Here is a 22,640-nt window from a genome sequence, read left to right on the forward strand (position 1 = left end):
AACCTAAATATAATTAAATCTAACTATTTTCTTCTCTTTCAATTTTGAAATTACGATCGTCGTGCAATGAACCCCAATTGACGGAGAAAAAAAAACACACACACACATTCGAAGGAGACAAAAGATCGCTTTCCCTGAAAGAAGCTCATTAATAATGCATAACCGCGCGTTATTTGTATGTAAGCGTACATAGGTATTTTCTCATGTTTGTGCAGATTATAAATCCGCGGATTATGTACTTATATAACCACGTGTAATTTCGTCGTGTATGCAGCCAGAAGTTCTTCCTGAGTTTCTGTGAATTTTCCCGACGATCTTTTTACAATGTCCATCTCGGGCCAATTTTCAAGTCGGTAGGGAAATCGTGAACTTCCGGGATATTCACGGATATAGTTAGAGAGTTATGGTCGCATCGTCTATGGATTCGATGCATTCGAGAAGAGCCTAACGCGAAAGTGAAACCGACACTGCAATCAATGATGCACCCTCTCTAGGTGAAATCTCGACGCTTAATCAACTGTTCCATCGGATGTCACGAAACATCCAGTGATTAATGATTCTGGCCTGGAAATTCTGTTCCCATTTCGAAATTGGGTCATGTGTCTAAGTACACTACACTTAAGATGATTTCACACGAATTTCTAATACCAAATTTTTATTTTATCCTTAAGTTGGACGTACTCGTACTTGTGCCACAATTGATTTCCTTTCTTCTTTTAATTATAAATAAGTACCATTTTTTCCCAACCTTTGTCACTTAAATATTCCACATAGTTTCTTTATATGCATATTCCTGATCGTGGGCAACTTGTGTCATGGCAAACCAAAGGAACTTTTTTTTTGTTTAATTTTTTTAATTCAATGGAAAAATAAACGATCTGTAGTCGATGAAGGGTCTTTGTTACATCCTCTCCTAAACGATAGAAATAAATCACAGAAGTTAATCGTTCGAGATAACTTGACTTTCAATGGGGCGCAAATGCAAATGGAACTCGTCGAATTAATCGAATATGAAAAATCTGTTACGCAAAGGTATTAATTATTCGTGGTCGATCTTACACATGATGACACACCTCGTGCTTAGAATAATCGAAATAGGAAGATATGACGTCGTACCAACCTTTCTTTACCACGATGTTAGAAAACAAACAAATTGTGAAACAGACTACGTGCCATAGAACTTTCACTCAATATTCATAATTTCTAACGCAAGTTCAATGCCTCGAGTGTCGATGGAAGAAGATCGTCGAGTACGTAGTTGACATTTTCGAATGCACGGATATCGAAGTTGAGAACGATACGTGTGCACAGTGTGAAAAGAATCCTTAAAGTTCTTTTAACGATGCGTTTACGTCGAGATGCGTACGATACAAATTCGAAAGTGAAATTTGTTTCGATCCGCGGTCAGCGATGCGCGTTATCTAGGTGAAATTACGTTTCTAATAGGCGGTGCCATAATCTATCATTATCCGACACATTGACCTGCATGTTTCAGTCACGTTACAGATGATTCCATGTTACGTTACGAGTAAAAGCAAATAAATCGTTATTCGCTCGATTGCTCGCGTAACTGTTCCATCGATATTCCTCGGGTAGATGCCGCAATATATTACACTAATTGCAGTGGTTGTTTATCGAACTGAACTGCATTCGAGGAAGACTTAATATTTTTGATAAATACGATGAATTTTCACGAACGAGATATCTAAGTGACATCTTTTATCGAAACGGTTTTATCGAAACTGGAGCTTGTGCTCGTTTCGGAGGAAAATTTTCGAATTACAAAATGGTGGAATGGTCGAGTGTTCGCGTGGTTGGAATCTCGAGTTTTGGAACTCTAAATTTTCGGTACCTCTGGAATTACAGAACGTTGGAATTCTGACATTTTTTGAAAGCTTGGATCTCGAGAATTATGAAACTTTGGAATTTTTAAATTCGGAAAATCGGAATTTTAAATTGGAAAATTCTAAATCGAGAACTCTAAAACTCTGGAAATATGGAATTCTGAAAATTGGGAACTTCGAAGAGCTCTGGAACTCCGAAACGTTGGAATTTTGGATATCGAACATTTTGAAACTCAAGAACTCTAGAACTCTGAAACTTTGGAATTCTGGAAATCGAAAATTTAAAAGCTCTAGAACTCCGAAACTTTGGAATTCTGGAAATTGAAAATTTGAAAGCTGTAGAACTCTAGAAATCTGAAACTTTGGAATTCTCGAAATCGAAAATTTAAAAGCTCTAGAATTCTAGAACTCTAGAACTCTGAAACTTTGGAATTCTGGAAATTGAAAACTTAAGAACTCTAGAACTCAAAAACTTTGGAATTCTGGCAATCGAACATTTGGTAACTTAAGAACTCTAGAACTCCAAAACTTTGGAGCTCTAGATTTCTGAAAATCAAAAACTTGAGACCTTTGGAGCTTTGGAATACTGGAATACTGAAAATCGGAAACTCTAGAGTTCTAAAACTACGGAGCATTGGAATTCCAGAATTCCAGAACTTTGGAACTCGAGGATTCCAGAACTTTGGAACTCGAGAATTCCAGAACTTTGGAACTCGAGAATCGCAGTGACTTCAATATTAGAGTTTGTACTATAGAACTTTGTCCCGGTGCACAGATATGATACTTAACCAGATTATGTTTCGCTGTAGGAATAAATAAGTGTAAAGGAAAAGATATAAATAAATACTCCAAACGAAAGAGAGATCTACGGCAGGACAAAAAACAGATTGACAGAGGAAGAGTGTACACGTGCTCGTCTTCATCGTGGCAAGTCATGTGAAAGTGGCCTTGCCGAGTTAACGCAGATCATGACGCAGAACTTTTTGCCTCTTCGCATTCTGCATGGCTTACGAAAATTGACCAATGATTTACAACAAAAAAAAAAAAAAAAAAAAAAAAAAACAGACAAGAAACGACATTCAACTTTCGAAAGAAATATTCAAATAATTTCTAGTCCCGTCTCGCCGGCAGCATAACAAAGAGTCATCTGGCAAAGAGACGCGGGAATATTATAGTTAATAATTATTATTCTACGAATCAACTAGGTCGAAGCAATTACATCGTTAATTATAATAGAAAGCTTAGGTTGCCTCTGATCGCGTTCCTCGAAGAAATTGCGACGTCGATAGAATAAAAAACAGTATTTTATGTAACAACAATCTCTGGCGAAAAATTGTAAAACAAATGTAAATCGTGCGTCGAGTGAAATAAACGATGATCTACAATTCGTAAAACGAATAAATAAACGTTAATGATTCGTGTTGTATCGAAATCGTATATTCTGAAACGATACGCGACGCTCTATAGACTGGTACATGATTCAGTTAATGAAGATGTTCGTGAACTGAAAACTGCCGCAAATCCACAATATGAACGATTCACTTTCTATTGGGTAATACATGTGATCGTATATGTCCTAGCGGCACGCCATACATAAAGCATGAACAACTTTCGATGCTTCGATTCACTACGAATGGACTGAGAGTGCAAGGACATGCTAGTCACTGCAACAAATCTTTCAGAAGGAGACGTTTACGGTCGTTCAGAACTAATCTATGAATAAAATTTTACCAAATTTAAAAAATTCATCGTCCAATGTAACCATTTCTCTCACTCTCTTCTTTGTTACGCATTATTGTGCGAATTTATAATTTCTCTCTTAGAGAAGGATCGAAACATTGTTGGTGAAAATGGGTTCCAGAACTTTGGAATTCTGGAACCTCGAGAGTGTTTAAATTACGACACTTGGGGACTCTGAAACACTAGAACTTGGGAATTCCATAATTGTGAAACTCTACAGTTATAAAACTTTGGAATTCCATAATCTTGGGACTCTAGAGTTACAGAACTTTGGAATTCCATACTCTTGGGATTCTAGAGTTACAGAACTTTGGAATTCCATAATTGTGGAACTCTCAAGTTACAGAACTTGAGAATTCCATAATTGTGAAACTCTAGAGTTATAAAACTTTGGAATTCCATAATCTTGGGACTATAGAGTTACAGAACTTTGGAATTCTATAATTGTGGAACTCTAGAGTTACAGAACTTTGGAATTCCATAATCTTGGGACTCTAGAGTCATAAAACTTTGGAATTCCATAATCTTGGGACTATAGAGTTACAGAACTTTGGAATTCCATAATTGTGGAACTCTAGATTTACAGAACTTAGGAATTCCATAATTGTGGAACTCTAGAGTTACAGAACTTTGGAATTCCATAATCTTGGGATTCTAGAGTTACAGAACTTTGGAATTCCATAATTGTGGAACTCTAGATTTACGGAACTTTGGAATTCCATAATTGTGGAACTCTAGAGTTACAGAACTTTGGAATTCTGAAACTACGGAACGCTGGAATTTCGTAATATATTTTAGAGTTCCAAAGTATCAGAGCAGTGAAATTACAGAACTTTGGAATTCGGAAACCGCGAAACTCCAAAGTTTAGGAATTCTACAACATTGGAGACATCGGTAACAGTAGAATTCTGTCCACGTGCCTGTTGTTCCTGGACACGAAAATATATAGAGCAGTTCGAAGTGCAATACTGTGGTTTTGTGTATGAATTTAGATGGACTAATAAACATAATACGTGTAGAAAGTCACGTAGGAGGGAAGATTTGTTTCGTAGTGGAACCGACAGTTGCACCAATGAGATCGCATCATAAAAGGGGGGACATCCTTTTAAACACGAACACAAATCTGACTGATGTTCATTTTTCCACGAGTTCTGCCTGAAAGTTGACACGTTTCAACGATTGCTATAATATTTCTAGAGTTCTTACTGCATCCATTTCATTCTCTCAGAAATAAATCAAGAGCACATACACGCATTTTTAATAACTTAAAAATTGTGGTCTCATACGTTACAATGGATCGTTTAATGTATTCGAGAAATTGACGTATCATTCACGAGGAAAAATATGCGATCGTCTTCCGGATTATGAATAAAAAATCTGAAAAATTCCAAACTCCGAAATTTTCCACGTACATGAAACCTATGTGCCTCGACCATATTTCGTCTTCCACCGTCACAAAATTTAAATATCTAAGCGATAAGATGGACATTTTACGATCATGTAACTACAAGATTATCGTCTACATTTATTCGTAAATATCCTTTTCCATCGTGGTGGTCGAAATGGTCCTCGTGGTTTAGACATGCGACACCTAAAAGAGTGTCACTTATATCAATATTACACGATTGTTATACAACGAATCGTCTTTCGTTTATAAATATATAAATATTTATATAGAAAAAGATTCAAACTCGACGTTCAAATATTTATAAATAATAATATCACTTGTAGCGTTTACTTTTGTACTTGATTCGGTCTTCGAACTTGCAAGCACCGACATTAATTTATTTATTTTTAAAATTGATAATTATCCAATATAAATGTAATATAAATGTAATGTAAACGTAGCATATACTTCGAAACATGTGTCAGTCAATTTTCGTTAAAAAATGATAACGAATATAGAAACTATAAACGCCCATGTCTCGCGCTACCCGCATATAGTATCCTAATCTCATGGCGGGTTAGGTATTTTTGGTTCTAAATGATCAGGACGGAATAAAATAAGATTTTTGTAGAAACTGGATCGTTACACGTATTTTTTCTTTTTTTTAAATATTGTGCAAACATTTTCGTTAATATTTCAAAATTTTTTAGGACAATTATAAGTTTTAAGGAAGTAAGGAAGTAATAAGAAGTTTTAAGGTGTCTCCTTAATTCTTAAAGGCGGGAAATAAAAGCGATAAGAGCGAGCCAGCTCGCGTCACGTCGAAATTTTCAACTATGAATTCTTTTATTCCGTGAATACTCGAACGCGCCGGTAAAAGCATCGCGTCTCTTCTGGCCCTCGTGGTGCACGCACCGGGGATATATACGCGCAGAACTTTCACCGAGATGTTCGCGACACGTTAATCGGAGCTTTTCCATAAGCTCGTTTCGCGTCATTATACGCCAAAGGCATTTACCACGGGTCGATCGGTTCGAGTCGCTGCCTCCACCTGTAGGCAGACGTTCGAAAGCGGCATTTCTTATCTCACAAGTAAATTAAAGTTACCGTGAGATCGCCACGAAGAAAGTAGGGGGATCGATGTTCGTTATTAAGGTCGAGGTAATGAGGAAGACAGAAGCGCCCGCGTGCATCTTTACGACCGACTTCCGTTTACTCGAATCGTTCATCTTTCGGTAATATTCACCGTGAAATATCTTTTATGGTCTCTTTATATAATTCCCGGCCCTAAAAACTACATTCTTCGAATTTCTTCAAAGAAAACTTCTACTTCAAATTTTTTACACGTATATCGGACAAATGTCCGTGGACGAAGAATATTTTGTAACTTTTTTTGATACTATATTTCGATTGAAATCTTCCTGGATATTTTGTTTATTCACAATTCCCTCCTCTGTGTAGAATTTTATCGATTCGGATCCGGTGAAATAATAAGTCGAAGTATTATCAAAATTTTATTACTTTTTCAAATATTACAATTATTATCTTTTTTACAGACTTTTTTAATTGCTAAATTTTTTTTACAATCTCTTTACAGATTTTTTGAAATTGTTCACAGACTCTGCGTCGATGGAGGAAGAGAAATCGTTGGAAAATTGCTAATCGTTTCGAATTATTCGAGCGATTAATTCGTCTTCGGTAATGGACTACTTAAAGCTAATTCCCGCAAAAACTTTCTTCTCATTATGTGTTCTCCTCCGAACGATGCTTTAAGGATTAATATTTCACGAACACCGTGTTACGCGGAACTACTTCTTCCTCGATCGATCTTCTTCTACGCGTCTCCGAACGTCCCGATCGATTAATCAACCTCACCGGTTCCCGGCCACGAAACTTTCTTCCTCGTTGTTTTCGGTTACACGTGATTCGTCGAATTTTACGAACAGTGCTGCCCTTAGTATCGAGCAAACGGGCTACTTGCCCTCGGACCTTGCACTTACAAGGTCTTACGTTCATTGTTTAGTCACTTTCACACTTTATATTATTATACAATATATGTCCAATATATGTTGGACGCTATAGCGTACAGTATACTATGAAAACGTATATATGTTTTCTCAATTCCGTTGGGATAGTTGCTAACCTAAATTTACTACAACAGTAATACAGTACCAAAAGTACATTAAACAGAAATTATATATATGTATATATATAATTATATATAAAATTGTATATATGTTTATATATATTATAATGTATATATTAAAATACAAATAAATATAATTGTATTTTTGATATTGTATTACTCTTGTAGTAAATTTAGATTAGAAACCATCCTAATGGAATTGAGAAAATGTGCATACGTTTTCATAGTACACTGTACGCTGTAGCATCGAACTTCAGGAAATTTTTTAATTAGAATAGGAGAAACGTCTCCCAGTTGCCCCAGGGTCCGCGATCTCTAGGGGCGGCACTGTTTCGAAGAGCGATTGGCTCGCTGTGCCACATCCGGTGTCTCGTTTTCTTCCTAATGTCCTCGTCTTTGTCGCGCTCGCTTCTCATCCCACACGGTGTTGTCGTGCACGTGAACGAGTGAAAGTAAAGGTCGTGAGTGCGAATTGCGACCCTGGGGACCCTGGGACATACTCTTTCCCTTGAATCTCATCTTATCCCTAGAAAGCATCTTCCGTCTCTTCCCCTCGCGCTTGGAAACCACGCTTTCATCTAGCGTAAGAATTAATACATAGACGACGTGAATCTTCCCATTTACAGAGCCCAGTGTCTTCGTGGGAATCGAGACAATGGCTTTTCACACCTCCCGTTGGTGTCGCCACGTCTCGACCGGTCTCGCTCTAATTCTAATCCCGATGCGATTTCAACGAATTGCACGTAGACGGTGCGATCGAAGTGAAATTAATTTTATTATAATTCCGGGCATATTTATAGCGTCTCGTCGAGGGAAAATAGAAAGTGACTACCGAGGGGGCGTATCGAATGTACGGTATCTATTTTTAACGAAAGATAAGGACGGTTGTCAGAAGAGTCACCGTAAGTGGAACGAGGAGTTATGGGTTCTGTTTCGTTAAACCAGCTGGGAAGAATTTGCTTTCATCTTGCGTGAATCTTTACGCCTTCCACCGAGAAAGATAATCATCGGTTAGAAAATACTTTACGTTGCGTGGTTTTCAGTATGCTACATAGTACTCTGCGATTGGGAAAACCCGTTGCGCTGTTATAGCTGACGAAATGACGATCGAAGTCGAAAATGGAATATTTCTTTTTGCACGGTATTCGGTGCACACTTTTGCAACGTAATTTTGAATACGTATAATCGAGGATATCGAAGAAATTGAGCGGAATGGACATAAATAAAAAAAAGGTATTTTATTACGATAACATGCATATATATAAACATTGTACAAAAATATCGATATGCGCGTACCTTTGTAAACTGTTATTTACAAAATGAAAACTAATTACATTCAACGTTTCGCGAACGGAATTGTCCACGGTGTGATCGAATAGCGCGCGATGAATAACGATTGTCTACCTCGTGAAACAATACTGGGAAATTAGTATACATTTCGATCGAATACATTCCTAGCCAGGATAGAATTGAGGCTGCAATTTCGCGATCGAGGTGTGCAGGAATCGCTGCAAAAATTTTGTAGAGTAAATTTCACCGAGGCAAAAAATTTGTGAAAACAAATGGACAAGATGCGACCGAATGTTCGCTTCTGTCTCATCGGTCGCATTTCTAAACTACCACGATTTGCTTTCAAGCGTACCGACTCTCTCCTCCTTCGTGGTACGTTCGTACAAACGTTGACATCATTCGATGACTTTTCCCGCGGATTCGTGAAACTCGGGCTCCATTACTGTAATCGGGGCCAGCGAAGATCGAGGCCTCGTTCGCGCACCTTTTGGTCTCCGCAACGACTACACCAGCGGAAGCTTAACAGGTTCACTGCGGCACAGGACGTACGCGGAATGATTCCAGAGTGCGGAGTTTTTTATCAGGTATCATTCCTCGCGTAAAAGCAAATCGATAAGTCTTTTACCGTTTCGAAGTACAAGGCTTCGTTACGGAGATACGATCGTTTAAAGTTTAGCCACGTGACTCCTGGCGCACACCCCGGTTAACTGATCACGCTGCGCGCGCAGAAACTTTGACCACTCGTATCTCGATAAAGAAGGCTCGTATCGCGAAACGGTAAAGGACTTTTCGATTCGTATTTGCACGTAGAATCGACCCCGAGGTTCACCATCCTTTCGTCGATACTCTATCTAACTATTATCGTATTTCTATTCGAGCCACGTTTCACCCTTTCTTGCGTACCACCTTCCCGCAATTGTTCTACTATTTTTATCGAAATTTACGAAGTACAATTATAGCGTTCTTATGTTCCCCGTGCCCGGATCGGAAGACATTCAATTCTCCTTGTTCCTTCGTTCTCCGTTCTCGTGATCGTAAACTTTCGTTTGTCTTATTAGCGATAATAGACACGTGTCCGAGCTGAGAACCATATTCGCGTCCTCACGAGTCGTTGAAACCACCCTCTGTTAAGGTAGCTGTCGTTTCCGAGAAAATTGACAATTTCACCGGACATACAGTAAGCCTTCCAATCTGGTCTGCTCTTCTCGACATCATCTGGCACAGTTTCTCTTCGTTCTCTACGCGGAGCTGAGAAGTTGACCTCCGAAAGTTTTGGTCGGTCTTGAGCAAAAATTGCTCGACCCTGTCCCCCTGCACACGCTACCACGTTCGGTGCTACGTTCTCCTCGATCCAGGTGTCATCTTTCCAGCTCCCGTAGTACGTTCCCTCTGATCCAGGTGTCGTCTTTTCAGCTGCTAGCTATACCAGGAGGGTGACCGACCCGCGTCGTCGTGTACGTACATCCGGGAAAAAGACCATCAGGCAACGAACGCATTAAACAATGTCGACGACTCTTCGTCCAGACGTGGATGATCGAGGACGATCCCACCGGAACACCTTTACTTGTAACCGTGGTGATCGTCGTGGTGGTGCTCCGCCACCCAAACCTTCTCCCAGACCGGCTTCCAGACCTTCTTCCACACAGGCACCTGCACGTCCTTCCACACGGGTACCCATTTGCTCTTCCACTCGTCCTTCCACACCTGCTTCTTCTGCGTGACCCAGATCTGCTTCTTCTCAGGTACCCAGACCTGCACCGACTCCTCCTTCCACACCAGCTTCTTGTCCGCCACCCAGACCTGCTTCTTCTCCGTTTTCCAGATCTGTTTCCACTCCGCCTTCCATTCCAGTTTCTTGTCGGTCGCCCAGGCCTGTTTCTTCTCAGTCCGCCAGATCTTCTTCCACACCGGTTTCCAGATCAGCTTCTTCTTCCAGAGATCGTGACTGGTGTACTGCCAACCGTGTTGGTCCTTGCCAACGTACTGCTCGCCAGGTATCCCGACCTTGATCCACTCCGGCACCCAGATCTTCTTCCAGTCCGGCACCTGGACTTCCTTCCACACCGGCACCTGGATCTCCTTCCACACCGGTTTCCAGACCTTCTTCCAAGCCGGGACCTGGACCTCCTTCCACGCGGGCACCTGGATCTCCTTCCACACAGGTTTCTGGACCTTCTTCCAGACCGGTACCTTGATCTCCTTCCAGGCAGGTACCTGGATCTCCTTCCACACAGGGACTTGAATCTTCTTCCATTCCTGCTTCCAGGCTAGCTTTTGCTCCGTCTTCCAGATCTGCTTCCATTCCGCTTTCCAGGTCAGCTTCTTCTCGAATCGTCCCTGAGGCTGAGCCGGAGGCCCATAGGATTGAGAAGGTGGACCGTAGGATTGCACCGGGGCACCATAAGAATTCGATAGTCCACCTCCTTCACCACCTCCACCGCCACCTCCTCCTCCACCGTGATGATCTCCACCGAAGGATCCATGATCACCGCCGAAGGATCCTTGATCGCCTCCGAAGGATCCGTGGTCACCACCGCCGCCACCACCGTGTCCTCCGTGACCACCATGATCACCGCCGAACGATCCACCGCTGCTGTATCCTTGATCACCGCCGAACGAACCGTGGCCCGATGGTGCACCATAGGACGACAACGGTGCCCCGTACGAGGAGGAGGGTAACGACGGCGCACCGTAAGATGAGGAGGGACTCGAGGGTGCTCCGTAAGAAGAGGAGGGTGCTGACGGTGCACCGTAAGAGGACAACGGGGCCGATGGTGCACCGTAAGACGAAGACGGGGACGAGGGTGCGCCGTAGGAAGAGGATGGGGCACCGTAAGAGGAGGACGGTCCCGATGGTGCACCGTAGGAACCGGAAGGAGCAGCTGGCCCACCGTACGACGAAGCTGGCGGTGGTGGGGCACCATAATTATCGGATGGCACGTTGTAAGAACCTCCTATGCTTGGGACACCGTAAGAGGTTGCCGGTGGACCATATTGGCTCGAGGGTGGGCTCAACGGAGCTCTACAATTTACGATGTTTCTCGACTTAGTGCCTAGTATTATATATACACAGGGTGTCTCTGTAATATAGTTCGAAACCTTCCAGGCTTGTCGTACAATACGAGTAAAACGAACAGAGTGTAACTATTGGGTTGTTCGGAAAGTCGTTTCGTTTTCCAAAATGGGGAATACGTAATTTAATAAAATGTTTGTACGCTCTAAAAAAATTCATTTTCACCAAAAAAAAAAAAAAGCGAAATGACTTTCCGAACGATCCAATGTATATTTAGAACTTTTCGATCCTGTATCTTCTGGGTCTCTCGAAGAGTAAACATAGCAAGGAATGAAACTTCGATCTAAAACAACGATGAGAAGAAATGAAGAAATATTGTTAAAGATCGATGAAAATATGTTTAGTGTGATAAAATGTACCGCACTAAACATTGTGCATTGTGTAACAGTAGTATCTACCGAGTCTGCAACGTTTCGAACTACACCGTGTATCTGTTTATGTAACGTGTTAATTTTTAGGTTATGTTCACTTACTCTTTCTTCGTCCTAATCGGATCCGCTAGAGCGGAGACGAGAAGGAAACAACCCAACAGTAGCTGCAAAAAGAATCCTGATTATCGTTTCTGTGATAGGACTCGTGAAAAACTATTGCGTTAATATCGAAACAACAATTGGAAATCGAAGATCGGTCCAACGATAGTTGCCGGAAGAAAGCACATCGATCAACCCGGCGAGAAATGCAAACGAGGCAATCATGGCGTGTTGGTCATGTAGGTGACGCCTGTTACGGCTGGGTAATTACCCAGTAACACGGTACTAAGCTAAAAGTTCCGTGAACGCTGATACAATCTCTTGTACCACGAGTGGAACAGCGCATCATACACGAGCATTATACCAATAATTAAAACCCGATATCCATCTATATTCCACTTGGCCTTCGGGCGTTATCTTTCTTTCCAGTGGCTGCGAACTTGCGCGTTGAAACCTTCGCGGTTACCTCGTTCCCCATTATTTGCAGATCCCCCCGATTTCCATAAAATTCAATAATAATGTTTATGTAAATACACGCGTATCTTTTTTTCCCTAGAGACGGAAAGAAATTTCGCGCCGGAGTCCTTCGTGTTCTCCGTTCCACTCTCGAGGATCCCACTTACGCCGAACGCGATACAATATTGACCGCTGGCTAACAAAAAAAAAAAAAAAAAAATCCTCGTTCCTCCAACCACGGTAAGTAGGCTTTATTTAAATTTTACCACCGCGTAATTTTAAATTCTAATTTCTCTTCTACGCCCGTGTGTACTTTCTACGAACTATTCCTCGTTCTTTTGTTCCCTCGCGCGATCGCGTATCTTCTTCCTTTCCTTCCCTTTGTCGTAAAACGAAATTACGTTGCTTCCAACAATCATCGAAAAAGGCCCGAACTGGACTAGATTCTCAAATATACGCTCTTATTAAAAAATCACGGGACACTTATTAAAATGTCAAAAAGATCTGAACAAAAGAAGTGGAAACTTTTTCTTGTATTTTATACCATTATGTCTGCAATTAAAAATATATTACTTTGCTCAAAATCAACCTAATATAGTTAATAATAATTAGATCCTTTTTTAGTCTAGTAGGTTGTTCAATACGTTTTATCGAACGACGAAACTTATCGAGCAACCTAGTACTATACTGCTTAATCAGTTTTCTCGAACGATAAAATTGATTGAGCAACCTACTATTATACTAGTACTATACAACCTATGAAAATCTATGAGAAACGGTACCTATGAAAATCTAAAAAAGATCTGAACAAAAAGAATGGAAACTTTTTCTTGTATTTTATACCATTATGTCTGCAATTAAAAATATTAGTATAGTACTAGTACTATACAACTTGGTGTATATCCTCCTCCCAATTAATTTGTAATTCCATGAGAAATGAAATTGATGGAAATATCGCGAAAATCGATGAAATATTAAGTCGACCTCGTGTATTCAAATGCAAGAGACAAAGAGGACGCCGCAAGAACCGAGCTACTTTTTCCCTGGGGCATCTTTCGAGGCTGGAATTCTGTATCCCGCGTGTTTCGTTCGGTTTACGAGCCGGTCTCTCAAAAATGAAAGTGTCCGCGTGCGAACCACCGAATGGACGTAAACAACTTCGTGAATTGGGTCGAGAGCGGCCCCCTTTTTCTTTCATGGCCCCGAAGGAGAGACGTCGAAACGATCGTGAAACTCGAAGCGTTCATTAAACGCTGGACCACGCGAAAGTGGGCCCCTCAATTTCGTTCCTCGTTCCACCGTCGTTCTCTTTTCATCAACGGTTCGTACAAATGCTTGTACGCAAAAATAGTTGGACGTATCGTTGATCGATTACAGCCACGTTCTTATCGTGCTCTTCAACGTTCGGCCATTTTGGTCCCCGACGGTGGAATTCGACCACGCAAATTTCTTTCGTTCTACGCGAAAGAAGAATTCGATAAAATACTCACAAGTTCGTGTAACGTTTTCAATTTTCTCTCTCGAGCGCTCTTAATTAATTTTCACTCGCTTTCGTATCCCCGCGAAACACTTTTTCCAGCTTATATCATCTCCGGTAAGCGTGCACAATATTTTCCTCGGTTTCGTTCCTAAACGTGTGCAATGGCTATCGAAGCTCATCGATACGATACTTTCAACTGTTTGAAGATTAAGAGAAAATTATTTTAAGACTACTTTTTACCTCGATATTTACCTCGTTTCGTTATGTGTTTGTTGTACTTGAAATACAATTGTACGTGACAATTTTCTCGATGTATATTATATTTATATTTGAGAAATTTTTAACGTTTCTTGGGAAGTATTACTCTCGATTTCCGCCCGATAGGGACCAAAATATGGTCTCTGAACACGTCCAATTATTCTTGTTTCTTCTTTTGCTTCGCTCTTTGGACAATTCGGTGAACAGGTTTCGTTTTCGTCGCGTCGATCGTTACGAGTCGTCAATGTCAAGATCAAGGACCGTACGACAGGTTTAATAACATGGGATTATCCGATGCTCGTTATACTCTCGTTACGTTTTTATCGTCGTCGATCAGACGTTCTCGAGCGCGCGATCGAGCCTCTTGAACCTCGGGCGATCGAGGTGCACGAAAGATCCATCGAAAGATCCATCGATAGAAAGTGGCCCCAGAGAACATTATATCGACGGTACAAAATGAAAAATTTTGACGCGACGAGACTTTCGATCGGCTTCGTTACTTTTATACCAATTACATACTTTGTTAATACATCGAAATCTCGCAAAAATATTTACAATTCTCGCAGGAGAGTGAATTTTTTCCATTTCCAGTATTCTAAACCCATTTTCAAAATTTTAAAATATTTTGAATCCATTAAAAAAATTCTAAGCTATTTTGAATTCATTAAAAAAATTCTAAGTTATTTTCAGTCCATTCAAAAAATTCTAAGCTATTTTGAGTATATTAAAAAAAATTCCAAGCTATTTTGAATCACGTTTACTGGAACGTTGGTAAATTTCTACCCGGGCAACGACTTCGCGGGTGTAAATTATCCTCGGTACAATTACACGAGAGATGATCATTCGAGGCACGAGCACGCTGCTCGACTTTCCATTCCGCGCCAGCCGAGAAGCGACAAGAATACCTACTTAGGATAGCTCTTAGAAAATCTGCGCGACCGATATTTCGTTTACGGATGAATAATTAATACGTTGACTTCGCACGACCCGCGCGCGACAATTTCGCTCGAAGTAATCCACACCCCGAGACCAACGGACCCGTTCCCGAAAAATTCGCGATTCCGATTCAAGCGGAAGAAAAACAAAGCGCGCGGCGAAACGATAGTGACCACGCCTATGCATCCCCGTAGGACACTGCGCGCGACTCGGTGATTCCCCGATATACGAGCGCGATCGGAGCGCACGTGCCACCAGTACACGGGAATTACTACATCGTCGTATCGTCGATTTTTCCGTAGCCGACGGATCCCCCGCGGTCGTTCGCGAGAACACGAGAGGCGAGAACACGAGAGACGAGAACACCGATAACCCGCGTTACCGATCTAGGATTACGAACGAATTCCAATCGAGACGAGGTTCACCAACGGGCCCATCGGTCCCCCATTTGTCTTTTTCGATCACTGCTCCACGTGTAACGAATTTCACAGTTCACAGGTGCACTATGCGCGCCGCAATCGTAGAACGAGGGAGACCGACGATTATCGTATCGTTTTCTATTATAATTTTCTTTTTTCTTTTCTTTCTTTTTTTTTTTTTTTTTCTTTCTCGAGTGCACTGACCAGGTTAGACCGCATCTTCTGCAGCAATGGGGGGGTGTGTCGTACACCGCGGGAGACGAGAAAACGGCAAAGGCTGCCGCCTTTTTTTTTCACGGTTCGTCACTTCTCTGACGAATTCCTCGTGGCTACGGAGCCTTTTATAGCGAACGTTCCTCCGTCTAAGCGACCGGTGTTGCCCTAAGCATAGAAACGTCCCGAGGAGGGGTACCATGAAGCGCCTTCTCGACGCTATATGGGGGTTCCGACTACATCCTGAATTCAACTTTGGAGGGGATTCTCATCGTGTCGCCGACGATGCTGAAAAGGGGCATTTAAGCTTTGTTCGGCCAAGTGGCCGTGGAAACGTGGATTTTTCTACTTTGTTTTCTTCTTCTTTTTATTTTTCTTTTTCTTTCTTTCTCTGCGACAGTGTTTCAACGCTTTTCGTCCTCCCCACGCCAGTGCACGTGATGTCATTGGATGATTAGACTTCTGACGAGTGGATCGTCGCTTTCCCTTTCGTTCAGAGAAGGGTTTACGTAATTCGATAGGGGGAGTATGGGGCAGATTTTAGGGTGTTTCGTGGACGTTGCATCGAGAAGAGGAAACAACACTTTTGGATATCAATATCTAGGACAGAGAGAAATAATTTTCATAAGAATACTTACGAAAAAAATTCTTCTCGTGTTGGAAGTTGCAGTTTGCGTAGAATTTGTAAAAAATAAAAATTCTTGAACAATGGAAGAATATTGCAGGCATTACCGATTGTAATATTTACAATTTTTCTAACCGGTAAAAAAGTTTCTTATATTGTAAGAAATTTGTTCGCAGTAATACCAAAGGAACGAAATTTTTAACCGAATTTAAACAAATTAAAGACAACCGCGTCTCTTTTCAACCTTGCTTACATCTATTGGTATATTTTCCAATCATCCTCTTGTTCTCCAAAGCTATACAACGACTCGAAACCATCTTAAAGTCAACTTACAAGTTGAATCGCGCGCGAAGTGTCACGTATCTACTATATTTGAATGAAAGTTTGTAGGTAGATAGAAACTCGAAAATTATTAGAGAAAAGTACGGACACCTCTCGAGAATGGACCCTGGTGGCGTCATAAGTTAAGGGGAATGCTTCTGGGATCCATCCGTGAGTTACGTAGTAAAATGTCTGATCAACGGTCCGACCGATTCTTCCGCGTAGATACGTACCGCCAGCCGTAGCTTCGATCGCTTTCGATCGCTTGTGTAAACGTCCAAAAGTACTTCAAAGCATCAACGGACGAAGTATAATATTTATGATCGAGTATCCCGTAAATTATCGAGTGTCCGAACCCGGGTCTAATATTATGCAGTTCTTCGTCTAGCCACGAAGTTCTTGTAATTCCCCTTGTCGATGAAACGGCGAACGAAAGAAATTATTACCGTTAAAATATTTACGGTGTATCCCCCTTGCAACGATACAACACACGGAACCGGGAGACCGTTATTTTTAAATACCTAACCTCAACATTTAACTCTCTATTAACCGTCATTGCATAAGATGACCGACCGAGACCGGAAGAAAAAAAGTTCTCTTTAAATCTAAGCTAAGTTCGCCGGGGATACGTTACGAGATTCGTGCATTATGTTATCTCACAGGGTGAGGTCAGGTTTAAAAATAACGCGCGACTGCACCTTGTCTCCCGCGCACACTGCACCGCGCTTCTTTTCACTTTTCACACGTTTTGCATTCACAATGTTGCAAACTGACCACGCGACAAAGACATAAAGAAAGAATAAATAAATAAATAAAAATAAATAAACAAATAAAAAATTAATAAATAAATAATAAATAAATAAACAAACACTAAATAAAAAAAATTAATTAATTAATTAATTAATAATAAATATAAATAAATAAATTAATTAATTAATAATAAATATAAATAAATAAAACGCGAATAGCCAAAAAATAATAGTTTCGCTTGAAAATTGTTCAAAGTAAAACGAAATGCGCGTTGGGGTAAAGGCGGGTTTTTAACGTCTCGTTGGGTTGCTCCGTAGATAAGGTACGCTTGCTTTTTCCCTGTTCGCAAATGCTGGTATTCAGCCATCAACAAACGTCGTTATACGGTGCAGTTGTTTACTTTCACCGGTTAAAGCATTTTATGCAATCGTCGCTGGAGCCCGGTGGATCTTCGATTTGCATGTAATTCCAGGAAAGCGTATAAAGTGCCCGACGTTACAAAATGACGACTCGTTGCTTGCTAGCTATCACACTACATCAAACATTAAATAATGTTTCACGTTGTCGATTTCGTTCGCGCTATCGATCGAGAACGACTCAATTCCGTTGATTAAAACGTGCCCAAGATTCCATTATCGTGCGGTCGTATTCGATTTCGTGCGACACGAACCCACCGTTTGAATAACACCGTTCTTGACAATAGGGCGTCGCATCGCGTGGTACTGGTCCACGGAGATTGTAGGGCCCGGGGCAACTGAAGATCGCGGGGCCCAATATTCCTGTTTCGATACAGTTAAAAAAGTTCTCAACTGCGTTGAACGCTACAGCGTACTTTAGAATAATATAATAATATAATTCTAAAAGTACTACAACAAAATTTGCCTCGAGTGGTACCATTGCATTCGTTTATTTTTTAAATAACGTGGAAGTAACTGACAATAAGTGAGAAGCCAACTATTTCCATTCGAATACAATTCAGAAGTTTCCAGATGTTGGAAACTTATGCTTTCCAGAAAATTAAATTTTACGTCGCAACTCGGTGTAGTTTCTAACCTAAATGTACTACAAGATCGATACGATCCTAAAAGTGTGTTAACAAAATTTTGACTATCTCGACTAGTGCAATTGTATTCGTTTATTTTTTCTAAAATATGTAATTAACAACAAGCGCGGAGTCCAAGCGAAACGATACGGTGCACGGTGATAATTGTCATCGAGCGACTTTGAATCATCCGTCCCCCTCCTCCTCGGGGATAGAAGGGAGAAATGAATTTCGCGTAGATCCACGTGGCATCGACGAACAACAGATGTCGTACGTTGCCCAATTGGATCGCCCAGGGCGCGGGCCCCACGCGGATTACGCAATCGGGGGCCCGAGGAGATTAGATGCAATGTGAGAGTCGTCGCGAACGAGGAATGAGAACGAAATCATCGGGGCCCGTGCCCCGTATAAAATATTAATGATCTCACGGACCATCGCAAAATTTTGCTTGCGAAATCACCGAATTTTCGAAACACTGTTGTTGAGTTTCCCGTTTTCGAAAACGGAATCTCTAAGCGGAAAATGAAATCAAGTTGGACGATAGTGAATTTCAAAAATAGGGAGCTACCGACAAAAAATTTTATTTCGCATCGAAACTCAATAAACTGCGCGTATACATTCACGGATAAAAAATATCTACACACCTTCCTTGTCGGATTTTCGAAATGTTTATACGCGATAATGGAAGACACGTAGTTTCTCGTTAAGATCTGTTAATTTTGCTTAAAACGGTGAATTTTCCCAGGAAGACAATTGACAGGTGGTTTGGTATACTACATTAAAGATTCACTCTATATTGAGTACTATGTACGCTCTCTTCAAGTTCGGAAATAAATCGTGAGAATGAAAGAGAACGTGAGAGACCGACAAGCCAAATGTGCATAGACTAAGATTATTATTATTGAACGAGAAATTCGTGTTGCGTTTGAATCGGGTTCCATTCACTTGTTACGTCGTAAATACACTATTTCTAATTGTCCTCTCCAATCAGTTTCCCGATTACCTCGATAATACCGAGTGTTAGTAATTGATAGAGACTTGCGAAGTGAAAGATCGGTATTATGTAAGAAGAGTCTGCGACAGTCGCGCCAACCGGTTCCGTTGACTGGATTAGAAGCTTGAAATTTCTAAGTGTCGATTAAATTGGACGACGATTATTGAAATTTATGGAAATCGCACGACATAACCGTTTGTACGTGATTGACGATCGTTCTGATCGAGATTGATTCGTGAATTCGATCCAACAATTAGTAGGGACGGTTCGACTTCAATAAAAGTAATTTGATAATTTATGCGATTATCCGAAATTTTATGAGTTGACCTACTGTACGAAACGACAGACGGCGGGTTCTTTTCTCTTCGTAGAGCATAGAAGTTCTTTCGCAATCTCTTTCTCGGGATTAGAAAATACGTAGCCGAGAAAACCGGTAAACGTTCCGTTTCATGGTCACTGGGATTCCATTTTATTAATTAACTGCATAAATTAATTACAGAGTAGCCATTAACGATTTAAAGATTCGTATAGATATCAGTCGACTTGCCCCAAAAATTCTTTCACTTTTGGCAACGGAACGTGCATATCTGCATTAATTGATCCTCGAGTGTTTTCGATGGAATGAAACGTGTCAGTTCATAGAGAGTGTAAATACGAGAAACTTATGCAAAATGTATGCAGAATAATATGTAGCGTTTATGAAAAATTAAATATTAATATCATTGTTTTAATTTATGGAGGAACATTTATCTATGTACATTTTGCATACGTCTTCTACTTTTATGTACATAAATGCATAAAATCTGGTGTTTAGTTGTAACGTTAAATGAACACTCTAATAAATATTGAAACAACAAGGTAGCCAGTAAAACATAAACGAATATGATTCTACCAGGTAAGGCATTTAAATTTTGTTAACATTAGAACTATATTATTCTTTTAACGAATTTAAATTAGAAACAATATCGATAGAATTAGGACGTGCTGTAAAATAGTTTAGTTGTACACAATAACCCAAAAACGTTTTAATTACAAATCTCTAGTTGCCTCGGGCTCTGGTTGCTCTAGGCACGGTACTGTATATGTTTTTACAGTGTTAGCAGCGTAGAGAAAATTATAGTTATTGTTCCTCGTTCGATCGAAGAAACACGGTTACTTCTTTCTGTGATAAATATTCTACGAGAAATTGGGGCATTGGTGGCGTCGTCGAAGAGGAGATACAATTACATTCAACCAGAAAGACGTATATTGGAACCACCAACCTGGAAGTGCATTTAGCAAGCCTAGAATGTGGGTAAAAGCCGCGAAGGAGTGTCGACGATGCGCATCGAAGCGGTGAAATGCATCGCGACGCGCGACGAGAAGAAGCCCACGAACGCGCACGCTCACACGATCGTCACTTTGTCGTTACCGCGTAGCAAGAGAGTCACTTTGACTTTCTTTCGATGCCAGTCGGGGCTTCCTTCGTCTGATGTATCGATTCGATACCTTTCACCGTGCCATCTTTCGCTTCCGCGGTTGTAAGCATAGCACCGGAAGTAACGTGGTGACCTCCCCCATCGAATACAGATTATCGCATCAATGAAGAATCGCCGATCGTAAGACCGGCAGAAACGAACGATTGCAGCGCGAGAAAAACGAACGTCGCGTTTCGTATTTACGTTACGAATTTTTCTCTAACCGACGAAAGGGCGCAGCACGTGCCACTTAAAGAATTTGAGTGAATCCTGGAATAACCTTAAAAAAAGTTGAAATAAAAATACGATGTTTACGAACGCGATCGTCGTGGCTCGTATCTTCGTCCTCTTTTTCTAGAAGTGTCAACTACTGGCACACAAGCAACTATTGGCACTTTTATCTTACAAGTGGCATGTTTGCTGAAAGCTGTACGGTACACACGTGTTAGGTTGGTTAGGAAAGCCCGTAAGATTCGTCGTTTCGCAAAGAAAATTTCAAGTACGCGATGCGTAATGTTGCATTACTGCACTTTATCGAATCGAGAGATGCAATTTGTCAATTTTAAAGTTTTACTTCACACGTCTCCTGTTTGAAACATTTTAGGTAAATATTCTTGGGACCGAAATCGTCGGTGAACATCTAGGCCGAAGAGAGTGGTAACTTCAAAATTGTTGATGATCTAATATGCGCGACCTATTAGAAGAAAGAAAACTGAGTCCTTTTGACCTTTCTAGGTACACAAGATTTTGGTTGTAGAAAGTATCGTCCTAAGAGAATGTTCTTCGCTGTCAGTGCAAGAATAATTTTTCATTATGAAACTGTTAGAGTTATGTTATTGACCTGCAGGTCTCATACACCGCGACGCATTGGTAGAGAAAACAGCGCAAATAATGACGCGAGTTTCTCGCTTCCAATACAGTACCGTTGACCCTGCAATCATCTTCATGTAAAGAAATGAAAACCGTGGGATACTCGCTCACACTTTATATTTTCGAGTGAAAGGCCGAGTGAGCTGCAAGAAATAAAATGTCTCGTCTAATCTTGGAACATTAATAGTTTTATTAATTCTTTAAGTATATAGTTCAGTATTAATTATAGTAATATAATTTGTAAGTATCGTGTAAATGTATGTCGACATACATATATTTCTAGACATATATTTCAATAAATAATTATCTACGCTACGGCATCAATATTGATCGATCTTATTTACATATGTATAGGTATACCAATATTAATGTAATTGGTGTTCTGATTTGATTGATTAATCAGCATATTCATACATGCTTACATAGTGTTAGAGTGTCTTTATACTGTTTGTTCAAGTGCCTCGTATTTTTCCAGCATATTACGTAAAAATACTGACTTTGTAGCACATTGTATACACTCTGTAAAATATAGGTTATCTTGTCTGAATTCCTATCATTAATTCCTTTAGACAGTGTGCTTTGATAAATGCTGCTGATTAATTTGTAAACGATGATTTTTGTTACTATATATTGTAGTGTAGTGATTGTTTTTATTGCAATAACAGTATAAAAAATTACATTTTGTTGTAAATGTGGTATGTTGGCAGCATTTATAATAGAATCTTACTAATGGAAATGTTTGCAGCAAGCACGCATGTAAAAGATATTGATTTGCACTGCAAGATATCATTACGTTCATGGTTCGGTCAGTTTGACTTTCTTTCGATTTAGGGTTGCAGCTGCTCCTCCGTATTTTATATTCCAAAGGA

At 40.5% G+C, this 22,640-nt stretch overlaps 2 protein-coding genes across 2 annotated transcripts in view; both read right to left on the bottom strand.

The window, feature by feature from the left end:
* The window catches only part of LOC143148395 (uncharacterized), a 43,085-nt gene that overhangs the window by 16,642 nt on the left and 3,803 nt on the right, over positions 1 to 22,640 (bottom strand). The window lies entirely within an intron of this gene.
* LOC143148658 (uncharacterized) lies at positions 8,368 to 16,250 on the bottom strand. The gene is made up of 3 exons (XM_076315207.1): positions 15,704 to 16,250; positions 11,954 to 12,015; positions 8,368 to 11,429 (listed from the first exon to the last, which is right to left on the bottom strand). Exons 1-3 carry the CDS (start codon positions 15,716 to 15,718, stop codon positions 9,968 to 9,970), a joined length of 1,539 nt encoding a protein of 512 aa, XP_076171322.1. The 5' UTR covers positions 15,719 to 16,250; the 3' UTR covers positions 8,368 to 9,967.

This window comes from Ptiloglossa arizonensis, chromosome 6 (assembly GCF_051014685.1).
Source record: "Ptiloglossa arizonensis isolate GNS036 chromosome 6, iyPtiAriz1_principal, whole genome shotgun sequence".
Lineage (NCBI taxonomy): Eukaryota > Metazoa > Arthropoda > Insecta > Hymenoptera > Colletidae > Ptiloglossa > Ptiloglossa arizonensis.